At 43.2% G+C, this 15,426-nt stretch overlaps 1 protein-coding gene across 1 annotated transcript in view; it reads left to right on the top strand.

Annotated features, from left to right (window-relative positions):
- The first annotated feature begins 2,541 nt into the window (after positions 1 to 2,541).
- The window catches only part of LOC126176609 (solute carrier family 22 member 7-like), a 726,639-nt gene continuing 713,754 nt past the window's right edge, over positions 2,542 to 15,426 (top strand). The window contains exon 1 of the mRNA XM_049923769.1: positions 2,542 to 2,631. Coding sequence (XP_049779726.1) covers positions 2,590 to 2,631 — 42 coding nt within the window. The 5' untranslated portion in view covers positions 2,542 to 2,589. The remainder of the gene's footprint in view (positions 2,632 to 15,426) is intronic.

The raw sequence follows: 15,426 nt of genomic DNA, 5'->3' as shown, positions 1-15,426 counted from the left end.
CTGAAGTAATAGCTACACCGATATTGCTCGCAAAACTAAAAGCAAAGGGGCTGCGCCTATTTTGTGGAAAGAGGACATGTTTACCTTTTTAATAGATGCTCGATTATAGGAGCTATGTACGTCAAATACAGTTGTTAATGTGTAGTGGTTCCCCCTCAAAATATTGGGCACTTGCCAGCATGGTGCATGGTTGCTTCATGCAGCCGTTCTTCTGTCACGGGGGGGTGAACAAACAAGTTGCACTTGGGGTGGCCCACCATTTATCTCCTGTTGTTTGGCTGACTATAAATGCTTTTGTGTTGGTGAAGGACCATTACCTCAATGGCGAGCTGCAGTCTTTTGGGTTGACGATTATCCCCAGTACATGTGTTACATTATGACCCATTCATTACGAGTGCTGGTTTTTTCACGACAGTTTCGATATGTAATTAGAACACTGAAGCATTTTCTGTAGTTGCAGTAGCGTGTTTTGGCTTCAGTTACCTGGACTGCAGCGTCAGGCGTCTGTAGCGAACTCTGACATAAAACAGTGACAGATACAGTCCTAAACTGTATTTTTACAGGTTACACTCCTTTATGTCCAACACCAGTATCTCACAAGTTGAAAATATTTCCCCAAAAAGAAAACAAAAAAGGGTAGAGTTTGAGTGCATCTGCCACTAGTTTCGAGTGGTACTGTGAAGTTTTTCCCAGCAGGCTAACACCAGATGTATGTTATCATCAATTTCTGAACTGTATTGCGACTTTAGGCAGTTCTTGTGTAGCTCTATGCACATATTTGTGTAATTAGGACTGATGTTTTTGATTAATTACATAATTAGGACTGATCTTTACTTCGGTTTCCCAACCAAAACAAATAAACACACTAATCTAACCTTCCTCTCCTGCATCTGGACAGTTTCCAAGTGATGGAGGGGGTGCACCTGGGCTTTCCATCCAGAAGGAAACGACACGTTTCCCGCCAATTCCCGGGTGGATGGTGTGGTGGGATCTGAGCGCATTTCTGGGACAAAGAAATTCCCACCAAAATTCGAAATTCCTGCAAAAATTCGAAATTCCTGCCAAAATTCTAAATTTCTGCCAATAGTGTAGGTGACGGAAGGGGTGAGGTGTGAGGGTCAGGGAAGCCACATGCAGGCTAAGGTAAACACATGATGTCATTTGGGTGTGGGTGAGGGTATGGGTGGGCGTATGTGGAGTGGGTGGGAATGAACCTAGTTAATTGATCAATTTCATTAATTTGCTTAGAAATTTGACAGCAATTGGATTTCGAAACTTCGCTGACACTGTCATCTCCCTACTACTAACGTGGAGTGAAAGAGTGAGAAATGAAGATGTTAGGAAGGAACTTGGAACAGAGAAGTTGAATGACAGAACTTGGAAGAGTAGGGGAAATAGAGAGATTAGCAAAATGAATTATGGAGGCAAAGTTTGAGGGCAAGAGTGACAAAATGAGCGAGATGAACTGACTCGATCAAGACCAGTACAAGGAGGTGGAATCTAGACTGGACAAAAGTTATAGAAGAAAAATTACTATAGATATCACTGTCTGGCCCGAAACTAGATAAAGAGAAACGAAGACGGAGACAAATTGATGTGGATGTAATTAACGATTCTTCAAAAGTGCATTAATGATAGCTAAAGTAAATTAAATTATTTAACTCATTTTTCTGAATATTAAGATTTTAGGTCTGTTACAACATACGGAAGTTCCACGTATCAAAAACGTAACTGTGATCCAAAGGTTAACATCTATGATTTCGTTTAAAGTGCATAATAACAAAAATCTATGAGTTGATGTTACTGTGAGACACTATGATTCCGTTGATAATTTGGAGACCTTGCGTCTTATAGATCTGAAATATTTCGGTATGAATCAAGTTGCTATATTAGTATTTTAAAATAAATAGCAAACATTTTTAGAATTTCAAATAAATATCGCTCACTGTGCACTGCACGTAACATCATCATGCGTATAAAGATTGTTTAATCTGTTCTGGACTGGCATCCTTTCTCGGACTATAAAAATTATCTAATTTTTCTTTCGCACTATGTTACCTGTGACTGCGTTTTTTCACTAAATTGCTCTATAATTCGTTTGGATGGAGAAAGTTCTCTACTAGGCAACAATTTGTATACTTTCGTCCGCAATTTTGGAAGAGAATCTTTTATATACTAGACCTTCTATGTATACACTTATAAGTTCAAGAGCGTGATGCCATTCGGTTGTGGGGGAATGATACACCGTGCACGGAGACGTGTGTCGATTTCTCGACTGTTAACAGTTCCCGGCAATGAATCATTTCCTGCGATAGCGCGCCTTTTGTGACATGAATATTTACATATTTCAGGAGACGTAACTGTAAGAAAACAAGTGGACGTGCAGATAAGTATAGGGAAGTACAGTGGCATAATAGTAAAAGGAATGGTGTACTCGCATTTTCTTGAAATACGAGTGATAAAATGCGATATACTATCTGTTCTTCTACGACTAACACCCGCGTGGATGGTGTATTAGAGCGAAAAAAGTATGAACGGTGTGTCGCGCACCGAACCAGTGTCTGCACGGCCATACGCGGAACTGCAGCGATGCGAAACCTTGCTCACGAAGACGATTCCATTGCTTTTCAGGTACGGCCAAAATAGTTTACTTTCTTCATTTTGCATTATTATATGGGAAATTTTAGGAAGGATCTGCCTTATACTAACTTCACGCCGATGCTTTAGCTTTATCACCGGTAAACCCCTACTTCCAAATTCTTCGAAGAATCTAACTCCCTTGCATTGTTTATGTGTTAAAAATGTGACGCCATTCATGTAAAACGTTTGTGGTTGAAGATTCAAAACCCTAATTATGTTGGATTGTATTAATTACAGTATATTCACCGACAAACAATCAAAATATATAGAAAAGGTTTGAAATTATATCGGAAGTCTGTTAGCAGTGGCAAATGACTATCATTATCAAAGAATGAATGAGTGTAGTGTGAGTAATTTCTGCTCCGTTTTCCTCGCGTCTTCTTGTTTATGAAGTGACACGTTCTGAACTACGTGTAGTACAGTGATGTAGTTTTGCAGATACAGTCAGTGGTGACTCATGTTGAAGTTTTACTACATGATCAGTAGTAGGCGATTACAATTTTTCCTTTCATTATTTTGTGGTAGGGTGCGAGGGAAGGGCAGGGGTCGACAAAACAGTTTCGAAAAGGTTTGAAATTGTATTTATTGTTTGTTGGAAGTCGCTAAGTCCTCTCAATCTCAAATGCTGGATGAATATAGTCTAGGGAGTATGCGTGTCCTGCCTCAAGATCTGTACACAATTTCTAGCTGTAATACTTGACTTATTGCGTAAAAACCTTCAGCGTAATATTGTACCTCTTACTGAGTAGGCTACGGCAGTGTTTTAAATTTTTCTGTTTGGTGAATAATTACATGAAATACTGTAACTTTAGTTACCCTGGAAAACTGATAAATAGGCATCCTGCAAGGACACCTGTGCGGTATGCACTGTTTTTGTAGTTTGGTAGTATAAATGGTCGTCTTTCGCCTTCTGAATAAATTTAATCTGATCCCCTTAAATGTGTGCGTCTTTTGAAGTATGATGTAAATTTATGACCTTTCTGAAAGTTCGTGAGTGTTGCTGGTAACATAAATTTTATGAAGTCAACATACGATGGCTGCTAGTGTATTTCACAGAAGGTTTTGTATCTGATTCTCATTCCTCTGTAGCTGATGACTATATCTTCTGACACATAACACTTCCACTATTAACAAGTAACCTCACTTTTCCGACCACATCACAGTAACCTAGAACTGACAGTTTGAAATGAACGCTCTGTACAATATTGAGCGAGCGTGCAATTCACAGACAGTCAGTATGTGTTTTTCTATTTGTGGTAAGTTCCTATGAGACGTAACTCCTGAGGTCATCGGTCGCTAGGCTCACACACTACTTAATCTAACTTAAACTAACTTACGCTAAAGATAACACAAACCCCCATTCCAGAGGGAGGACTCGAACCTCCGATGGGGGGGGGGGGTGTACTTTTACAGTAATAGGTTATGCTGTGTACCCAGATGGCTATTGAGAGTGAATGTGTATCTACTTTCGAATGTCGTAATGTTAACTAAAAATTAATTTGGATTTGGCAGTTGAAATGGTGTCCTAGATGGGACAGTATATTGAAACTTTTATTAGATTACTTTCTCTCATTTACTAATTAGTACAAAATGGAACTAGAAAACAATTTTTTGCGTCCAGTAAATACGTTTAGTGCGGCCAGTCTCAACTACAGCTTCTCTAGATTACCAGTAAAACGCTTAGTAAGGCCTTTTTTCTTCAGGGAAAACGTGTGTTGCATGAGAAGACCAGTGGAAGGTGAGTAGAACATTCTTGAGTAAAGAATCAAACTGCAGCACTACAGGTGATTACTTCAGAACGTACTAGGAATGACCATCTTCCCAAGGTCCCCAGTACTGTACACTAGTGGAGTTACTCTAGTCATTCCAATAGCCCATTATTCTACTAAAAAGACGGTTACGTCAGAACATAGTAGAACTGAACATCATTTCAAGACACCTGCTAGAGTTCACCAGTGCAGGACTCTAAGTCATTCCGATAGGGTATTATACTTCTTGGCTGATGGCTGCATAAAAAAAAAGTAATGGAAGTGAGCATATTCTGAAGACAGCTACTAAAGTCCACTAGATGATGGTCTGTAGTCGTTTTATAGCCCACTGCTTCTTGCCGGATGGCTGCTTCAGAACGAAATTAGAGTGAGCGTTGTCTCGAGCAACTTACTGCAGTCCACTATTAGGAGCACTCGTGTTATTTTAATAGATTATGCTTTATGGTCAAAGGCTATGTCAGAACCAGCGGTACTGGACATCACCTCAAGGATCCTTCTAGGCCATTGTAGTACCTGGACTGTACATATTTTAGAAGTCCATTATCCTTCTTGGTCAATAGCTGTGTCAAAACGTAGTAGGTGTGTGCATCTTCTCCAGGCACCCATTAGAGTCCCCTGGTAGGATGAGTCTATTACTCTGAACAACCCGCAGAAGGTATTTTCTATAGTGATCACATCAGTCACCACCTGCAGGTACGTGATGGTTGAAGTGATCACTATAGCAAATATCTACTAATACCAGTGTTGCTTGCCCCTGTTTTGATCACAACCAAAGTAGATTCTTCCTACACGTCAGTGCAGGGCCTGAAGATAGTGCAGTAAAGCGCTGAAACTGGTTGCCAAATAAAAAAGGTTGAAATTTGACGGCCGAATTGTGTTTAATTTGACTTCCTAAAACTATGTAATATGAAAGAAGTCACCGTAATCCGTTACACGGTCTACATGAGGATAATGTATGAAAACTAGCAGAGTTTCTCTCTAGCAGAGGAACGAATGACTTGCTTGCGAAATTGAGTGTCATAACAGTACGGAATAGCCCATGACATGATTGTGTTAAATATGTTACATTTTTACCCTACGACTACGAACAAATATCGTATAAATCTAAATATGTTAGTCTGTAGGAGAGTTAAGTGATGGAAAGTATCCGGACACCTCCAAAAACATACGTTTTTCATATTAGGTGCATTGTGCTGCCACCCACTGCCAGCTACTCCGATCAGCGACCTCAGTAGTCAATATGGTTCAAATGGCTCTAAGCACTATGGGAGTTAACATCTGAGGTCATCAGTCCCCTAGACTTAGAAGTACTTAAACCTAACTAACCTAAGGACATCACATACATCCCTGTCAGAGACAGGATTCGAACCTGCGACCGCAGCAGCAGCGCGGTTCCGGACTGAAGCGTCTAGAACCGCTCGACCACAGCGGCCGGCCCTTAGTAGTCATTAGACATCGTGAGAGAGCAGATTGTTGCCCTCCGCGGAACTCACGGAATTCTAACATGGTCAGGTGATTGGGTGTCACTTGTTTCATACGTCTGTACGCGAGATTTCCACAGTCTTAAAAATCCCTAGGTCCACTGTATCCGACGTGGTAGTGAAGTGGGAAGGTGAAGGGACACGTACAGCACGAAAGTGTACAGGCCGACCTCATCTGTTGACTGTCAGAGACCGCCGACATTTGAATTGGCTCGTAATCTGTAATAGGCAGTCATCTATCGAGGAAATCCAAATACAGGATTTCAAAACTGCATCAGGATCCACTGCAAGTACTATGACAGTTAGCCGTTAGGTGAGAATACTTGGATTTCATGGTCGAGCAGCTTCTCATAAGCCACACATCAAGTCGGTAAATGTCAAACGACGCCTCGCTTGGTGTAAGGAGCGTAAACATTGGACGATTGAACACTGGAAAAACGTTGTGTGGAGTGGCGAAGCACGGTACAAAATGTGGCGATCCCATGGCATTGTGCGGGTATGGCGAATGCCCGGTGAACGTCATCTGCGAGCGTGTGCAGTGCCAACAGTAAAATTCGGCGGCGGTGGTGTTATGGTGTGGTCGTGTTTTTCATGGAGGGGGCTTGCACCCCTTGTTGTTTTGCGTGGCGCTATCACATCACAGGCCTACATTGATGTTTCAAGCACCTTCTTGCTACCCACTATTGAAGAGCAATTCCAGGATGGCGGTTGCATCTTCCAACACGATCGAGCACCTATTCATAATGCACGGCCTGTGGCGGGGTGGTTACACGACAGTAACATCCCTGTAATTGACTGGCCTGCACAGTCCTGACCTGAATCCTATAGAGCACCTTGGTAATGTTTCGGAACGCCTACTTCGTGCCAGGCCTCACGACCGCCATAGATACCTCTCCTCAGTGCAACACTCCATGAAGAATAGGCTGCCATTCTCCAAGAAACCATTCAGCGTATGCCTGCGAGAGTAGAAGCTGTCGTCAAGGCTAATAACCGACCAACGCTATTGAATTCCAGCATTACAGATGGAGGACGCCACGAACTTGTAAGTCATTTTCAGCCATGTGTCCAGATACTCTTGATCACATAGTGTATATAAATAACCACTAACCGTTGCCGTAAAGTGATCCTAATATTTTGCTTACATGCTGTACCTATTGTATTTATATTGTGAATGTGAATACAGACACAACTGCACAGTCCTAAAATTTCTATATATACAAAAATGGAGAAGAATGACTTAATTAGTGAAATCGAGAACAGGTATAAATCGTTATAATACACTCCTGGAAATGGAAAAAAGAACACATTGACACCGGTGTGTCAGACCCACCATACTTGCTCCGGACACTGCGAGAGGGCTGTACAAGCAATGATCACATGCACGGCACAGCGGACACACCAGGAACCGCGGTGTTGGCCGTCGAATGGCGCTAGCTGCGCAGCATTTGTGCACCGCCGCCGTCAGTGTCAGCCAGTTTGCCGTGGCATACGGAGCTCCATCGCAGTCTTTAACACTGGTAGCATGCCGCGACAGCGTGGACGTGAACCGTATGTGCAGTTGACGGACTTTGAGCGAGGGCGTATAGTGGGCATGCGGGAGGCCGGGTGGACGTACCGCCGAATTGCTCAACACGTGGGGCGTGAGGTCTCCACAGTACATCGATGTTGTTGCCAGTGGTCGGCGGAAGGTGCACGTGCCCGTCGACCTGGGACCGGACCGCAGCGACGCACGGATGCACGCCAAGACCGTAGGATCCTACGCAGTGCCGTAGGGGACCGCACCGCCACTTCCCAGCAAATTAGGGACACTGTTGCTCCTGGGGTATCGGCGAGGACCATTCGCAACCGTCTCCATGAAGCTGGGCTACGGTCCCGCACACCGTTAAGCCGTCTTCCGCTCACGCCCCAACATCGTGCAGCCCGCCTCCAGTGGTGTTGCGACAGGCGTGAATGGAGGGACGAATGCAGACGTGTCGTCTTCAGCGATGAGAGTCGCTTCTGCCTTGGTGCCAATGATGGTCGTATGCGTGTTTGGCGCCGTGCAGGTGAGCGCCACAATCAGGACTGCATACGACCGAGGTACACAGGGCCAACACCCGGCATCATGGTGTGGGGAGCGATCTCCTACACTGGCCGTACACCACTGGTGATCGTCGAGGGGACACTGAATAGTGCACGGTACATCCAAACCGTCATCGAACCCATCGTTCTACCATTCCTAGACCGGCAAGGGAACTTGCTGTTCCAACAGGACAATGCACGTCCGCATGTATCCCGTGCCACCCAACGTGCTCTAGAAGGTGTAAGTCAACTACCCTGGCCAGCAAGATCTCCGGATCTGTCCCCCATTGAGCATGTTTGGGACTGGATGAAGCGTCGTCTCACGTCGTCTGCACGTCCAGCACGAACGCTGGTCCAACTGAGGCGCCAGGTGGAAATGGCATGGTAAGCCGTTCCACAGGACTACATCCAGCATCTCTACGATCGTCTCCACGGGAGAATAGCAGCCTGCATTGCTGCGAAAGGTGGATATACACTGTACTAGTGCCGACATTTTGCATGCTCTGTTGCCTGTGTCTATGTGCCTGTGGTTCTGTCAGTGTGATCATGTGATGTATCTGACCCCAGGAATGTGTCAATAAAGTTTCCCCTTCCTGGGACAATGAATTCACGGTGTTCTTATTTCAATTTCCAGGAGTGTATTTGTAACATGTAGAAGCTATACGCAATCAGTGAAAAACGAAAATCGTAAATATGTGAGCAAAACACAGTAAGTAGGGAAATCCATACTTTAAAAAAAAGTGGTGGGAGGAACCATTGTAAGACAGAATGGATGGAGGAAGATTGAGATTGTAAAACATGGGGGGATGCTTTCCTGGTACAATGAGTGGTGAATACATACATAGTTATGGATAAATGTGCTCTTCAATTAAGGTCCAGCCCAAATATAACAATTAGTCTGACCAGACCAGTCGTTAATTATAGTGTCAGACCCGGTAATCTGAACGGTTCTTAAATGGAATAAGATAACTGTACGTTCCTACATTTTCCAACGAAATATTTCTTACAAAACGCAGAAGATCTTATCAAACTAAGTGAAAATATTAAGTCTTCTCCTTAGAAGTAGTTAGTCTCTATAGCAATGTTCCCAAAGAAGGAGCTATTGAAATCATAAGAAAAACTTACTGAAGTATAAGGAAGTAACTGAATTTCTTCAGATAATATTTTCTTTCAGATACTTTGTGTCCCACACTAAGGTATACAAACAAACATGAAGGTTGGATGAGGGGTGATATTTAGCTGGGGCACTGGGTAACACATTTTTAAAGAATAGTTTTTTATTTATAGACCTCACTTAAAAAGTATGATTTTGTATAGTACAGATATTCTCATCAGGGGCGATCTACAGATTGTAATATTTGAAGAAGCACTTCAGAGCCAAGGTCGCATTTAAATATTTTTCTCCCTGAAGTAATTCTTCGAATATTATAGTATGATTTTATTTTATTGCCAGTACGCCGATTATACAATTATGCTCATTGATGGGAGAGAGCCGCGCGGGATTAGCCAAGCGGTCTTAGGCGCTGCAGTCATGGACTGTGCGCCTGGTCCCGGCGGAGGTTCGAGTCCTCCCTCGGGCATGGATGTGTGTGTTTGTCCTTAGAATAATTTAGGATAAGTAGTGTGTAAACTTAGGGACTGATAACCTTAGCAGTTAAGTCCTATAGGATTTCACACACATTTGAACATTTGATGGGAGAGATGAAAACGTATTTTTAGTAGTTTGCATTGTTATTTACTTCCGCGACTGAAAATGAGGTAGACAAGCGGTTAACTTCATATATCTGAGATTTAAGAGTAATCATTGGCAGCATACGTTCATCATTTACCATCATCCAGTACTACTACGAACTTCATAGCGGGTCATGTTAGTTTTTCGTTCATGAAAACCTTTTACATGCAATTATTGACGAAATGCTGCATATTCTACTTTTAGAAACTAGCAAGTACTTCAAACCTTTAGATATATTGACACTAGTACGATACAAACAAACAGATAGGTCGGAAACACGGTGATTAGATCGGCATAATTAGGTGTGCACAAGAGACTAAATCCATAAAATTTTCCAGCATGACATATTTTGAGGAAATCTCTGATAGAATTGCATACATACTTCGAAAATCAATTGTGGAAATAGGTTTTCATACGAATAACACAGTTAATTTAAAAGTAGTATAACTGGAAGGAAATATTCTCAGTGTCATAAAGTAGGAATCTCGATATTAAATATGTCGATTGCTGCAATATACGTAGGATAAAGAGGTGTGGAATTGAACTGCAGATCGAGAAGCATACTGGGAAAACCAACAACCACTCTTCGGCATTAAACGCTGCTGTATGGGACAATCTGATTTCTGTCAGTTGTATTGAAGAGAATCAGAATGGTGTAAGAAAGAGAAAAAGTCAGGAATGTGGGAACGAGAGGACCATAAAAAAGCTTCAGAGACAAGTATTCCACCCACACACCCAGAACATGATACCCTCTGAGGAGAGGCGTAGCCGATATGTCGGAATGTGTGATGGGCGCCAATCCTACAGAAATAACACCATAGGCCTCCCTGCTCACAGCCCTAAAAACTGGTTGCAACCTCTAAGTACCTACTGATAGTACTGCAACTTTTGCTGAACACCAAAATCAGGCCGCTAAATACCCCATCAGCCCAAATATTTCGGGAGTGGATTGAAGTTGAGACGTTGGTTATAGTGCTTCAGCTGTTCTACACAGTCTCTTTCTACTTCAGTAAAACGCTTAGAAGGCCTTTTTGTCGCATTGTGTCCCGCTTGCGTGTTGCATTGGCCTGAATGTCGGCTTTGTCGTCAGAGCGTTGGCCCCTCATGTGAATTTCTGCACTTTGTCGTTTTGTGATTAGTTGTAATAGATAACGCTAAGTCTCGTCACTGATGATGGTTTTCTCCAGAAAAGAACCGTCCTCGTTTTACATTTGAAATAAGTTGCAGCAGGCGTCCATGCGTCGTCGTTTTCATTTCAGAGTCCAGATGTCCGCGACAAACTTACCACATTGTGTAACCTCCGAACAGAAAAATAATAATAATATTCACATTTAGTGTAACCTTCCAACAGAAAAAATCTCGTTTAAGTTCCCAACAGAAAAATTTCGTTCCAGTAACAAAATTTCAAATTTTAATGTGACCTTCCATTAAAGACTGACTGCATATCGAGATTAATAAGTTTTGACGTTAGCAGCGCTGCATCACGGCACTGTGAAATCATCCTGAATAAACTGAAAAGTTATTACGTCATAATGACGTCGCTGGATGACACTATCTGAGCCGTGGCGCTCGTTACTGGCGCGCCAGTCTCTTGGATGTCCATTATCGATCCTTCGATGTTTCTTATTCTTGCTTGCCTTGTTGTTTCCGGCATTCGCGGGACGAGTCGCAGTTGACGGTTTGCTCGGGCGACCTGCTGAGGTGCCGCGAGGTACGAGGTGGGAAGCAGCTGCGTATATGTGGAGTTGGTTGTACGCGGTCTGCCGGTGCAGGATGGAGGATATGTGCTGGCTGGCTGCCTGTCTGCTCTCCTGATTTTGCTCGCCGTGCCTTGCGACCGCCTAGCTTGGGTTGCTGCCTGGTGTATCCTACACGAGCCATACCAGACGTCCAGCAGAAGTTAAGCAGCCTTGTTTTTCTTTTAAAGAAAAGGAGCAAATGTATAATACCTTTTGTAACCAATTTTGGTGGCCTCGTAAGTGTGGCCTTAGCGTTTACACTGCATTTGGGTTCCTTGCTTGTGCTTGGTTAAATGTTTACTTGTATAGCGGGAAGTGACTCCTGGTTAAAACTCGGAGAAGGTGTTTGATGTTACTGCCGCCTCCGGCATTCGTCTTGTCAATTGCCATCCCTTCGACCGACATGGTGTCATGCCTCGTTAATTAATGCTGGTATATGTGTACTTAATTTTGTCCGTTGTCAATAGGAGATAACGTCCGCCCCTGGTAGCTGAGTGGATGCCGGCACGGTACCTCAGCGTGTTCGGTCAGACGGCTGCTCGCCATCTAATAAAAAAACTGAGTTAAGGAATCAACGATAAACTTGAACGGATGTCTTGTGACGTCCGCCCAGACCAAACGCAACGGAAAAAAAGTGGTCAGCGCGACACAATGTCATTTTTCAGGGCCCGGGTTCGATTCCCGGTTGGGTCGGAGATTTTCTCCGCTCAGGGACTGGGTGTTGTGTGGTCCTAATCATCATCATTTCATCCCCATCGACACGGAAGTCGCCGAGGTGGCGTCAAATCGAGAGACTTGCACCCAGTGAACGCTCTTCCCCACGGGAGGCCCTATTTACACGACATTTATTTTAATAGGAGATAATTGCTACATATGTGCAACAGGAGCATCATTACTTTCTGATTCCCCTCCATGTCTTAGTTCTAGAGTACTAGTTTGACGCCGGCCGGAGTGGCCATGCGGTTCTAGGCGCTGCAGTCTGGAGCCGAGCGACCGGTACGGTCGCAGGTTCGAATCCTGCCTCGGGCATGGATGTGTGTGATGTCCTTAGGTTAGTTAGGTTTAATTGGTTCTAAGTTCTAGGCGACTGATGACCTCAGAAGTTAAGTCGCATAGTGCTCAGAGCCACTAGTTTGACTTCTACATACACTGCTATGTAGTACATCATGTTCCTTCACAACCACTGAACTATCACTGCCTTCCATAGTAACAATTCTTTAAACGCCAGCAAGTATCAAATGAAATAACGTTGATTTATCTTTTGTTTTTGATGTTTTCCCAACGGATCGAATATTTCATCTTCTTCGGCACGCATTCGAGATACTCTTACTTCTTGTTCCGATATTTCAGCTGGTAATATTTCAGCCATTCTTAATTAGAGTCACCTGCAAGGTTTTTAAATCACTTTACACTTTGAAGTAAACGCTTACGCGTCAGAGATAAAATGTTGACAAATACTAGGGCATCAGTCATAGGCAAACCTTTATTTGACTAAGGGTAAAACAATGCTGGTTCATAATCGAGGAATCCGCAGTGCTTCCTTGACCACTGTATCTCAGTAGGATGGGGTCAGTGTCTTAACTTGTCCGTAATCGTTTGAATAGCCAATGAAAATACAATCTTCAGCAGCTGAATATTTATTGGGCTGTTGCAGATGGGTTAATCATTGATGTACAATGCAACGTTCTTGTTTTTCCTATGTATCATGTACAATACACACAAAGAATTTCGTGTACACCCCAACCTTTCCTAAAGGCAGATCACCATTCAAAGATCTCAGAAGAGCAGCAGTCTTGGCCCATGGAACAAAGATCAAATACACTCTTGCAGTTTTAGAAGAAATATTTCCTACATACGATAGAAAAACTATAGGCTTTACATCTCTATCTTCTTGCTTTTCTTTCGGTTGGTCTGGTTTTTTCGATTGCAGAACTCTCTCAATCTGATATTTGGTATATCCATTCTTATGAAATATTTTTTCAAAGTGTATCAATTCACTCAGTTGTGGGCTTGGCGAGTGAAGCCCCCAGAGTTGCTGCATGACGTGTCTAGTTTTACCAATCACGTAAACCGATTTTGTGTACACTGTGGTGAAGAAAGTCATGGGACAGCGATTTTCACATGTACAGATGGCGACAGTATTGCGTTCACAAGATATAGGAGGGCAGTGCAAGGGTGGAGCTGTCATTTGTGCTCAGGTGATACGTGCAAATATGTTTCCGATGCGATTATCACCGCACGACGGGAATTAACAGACATCCACGTTCTACAGTTAAGTCTACATGGGTACTCTGCAAATCACACTTAAGTGCCTGGAAGATGATTCATCGGACCAACTTCACAATATTCTCTACTATTCCACCCTCGAACAGAGTGCGGAAAAAACGAACAGATATATCTTTCCGTGCGAGCGTTGATTTCCCTTATTTCATTATTATGGTGGTTTCTTCTTTGAGCGCGGAATAGTTGTTGGAACTAGACGCATGCGACATTCCATTTCCGAAATCGTTATGGAATTCAATATTCACAGATGCACAGAGTCTCTTGTGCGGCGACAACGCTAAATTTCAGGCATTTCCTCTCACCGCGGACAACACAGTGGCCGATGGCCTTCGCTTAACGACTCACGGCAGTGGTATTCGCGTAGAGTTGTCAGTGCTAACAGACAAGCAACACTGCGTGAAACAACCCAGATATCAATATGAGACCAATCGTTAGGACAGTGCAGCGAAATCTGACGTCAATGGGCTGTGGCAACAGACGACCGACGCGAGTGCCTTTGCTAACAGCACGACAACGCCTACAGCACCTCTCCTGGGCTCGTCACCATATCGGATCGACCCTAGACGATCAGAAAACAGTGGCCTGGTCAGATGAGTTCCGATTTCAGTTGGTAAGAGCTGCTGGTAGTGTTCGAATGTGCCGCAGACACCAAGACGCTATGGATCCCAGTCGTTGACAAGGGAAGTTGCAAGCTAGTGGTGGCTCCATAATGGTGCGATCTGTGTTTACTTGGAATGGACTGAGTACTGGTTATGTTACGCTACCTGGAGACTGAGACGCCCTGCTGAACCCGAAGGACAGGACAGGTAGTTTAAATTGAGGTTCAAATGGTTCAAATGGCTCTGAGCACTATAGGACTCAACTGCTGTGGTCATAAGTCCCCTAGAACTTAGAACTACTTAAACCTAACTAACCTAAGGACATCACACACATCCGTGCCCGAGGCAGGATTGGAACCTGCGACCGTAGCGGTCGTGCGGTTCCAGACTGTAGCGCCTTTAACCGCTCGGCCACTCCGGCCGGCAAAATTGAGGAAATGGGCCAAAATAAGGGGCTGACAGTTACACTCGAACATAACTTTATTATTTGATCAAACATTACAAGAGCCCAAAAGAATTTTTTTTTTAAACACACAGCTTTAATCTTTGGGACTTAATTACCAGCTGAAAGCCACTTTAATTTAAAAACGGCTGAAAGTCAATAACTTAAACCGCAAGCACAATCAGAAATTTAAAAGGCAAGCCTTACCTTACAACAGTTCTTTATTTAAGCTGAAGGCCCAAAGAATCTGAGATTTTCAGGGCAAACAATCTGAATTCAAAATCTGCTGAAAGCCTAACACTTAAGGCTAAACAACATTAAATAAAAAAAACAAAGGCGTTACGTAAAACAGTTCTTAATTAGGCAAAACTCAACCAAAATTTTAAAGGTAAAGCCTAATCTTTAAACAGTTCTTTAGTTAGGCTGAAGGCCCAAAGAATCAGACACTTCAAGAGTAAACAAGTTAAATTCAGATCAGTTGAAGGCCTAACACTTAAAACTCCATAACATTATTTTTTTAAAAATGACAAAGGCCTTACGTGAAACAATTCTTTGAACTAGGCTGAAGTCCTTAAGAGCAAAACAAATCAAACTCGAAACAGGCTGAAGGTCCAACACTTAAAATTCAACAACATTAAAGCCTTTTAAATGCCAAAAGGCTTACGTGAAACAGTTCTTTA

The sequence above is a fragment of the Schistocerca cancellata genome, chromosome 3 (assembly GCF_023864275.1).
Source record: "Schistocerca cancellata isolate TAMUIC-IGC-003103 chromosome 3, iqSchCanc2.1, whole genome shotgun sequence".
NCBI classification, from domain to species: domain Eukaryota; kingdom Metazoa; phylum Arthropoda; class Insecta; order Orthoptera; family Acrididae; genus Schistocerca; species Schistocerca cancellata.
This window is presented reverse-complemented; position numbering and strand designations above follow the sequence as displayed.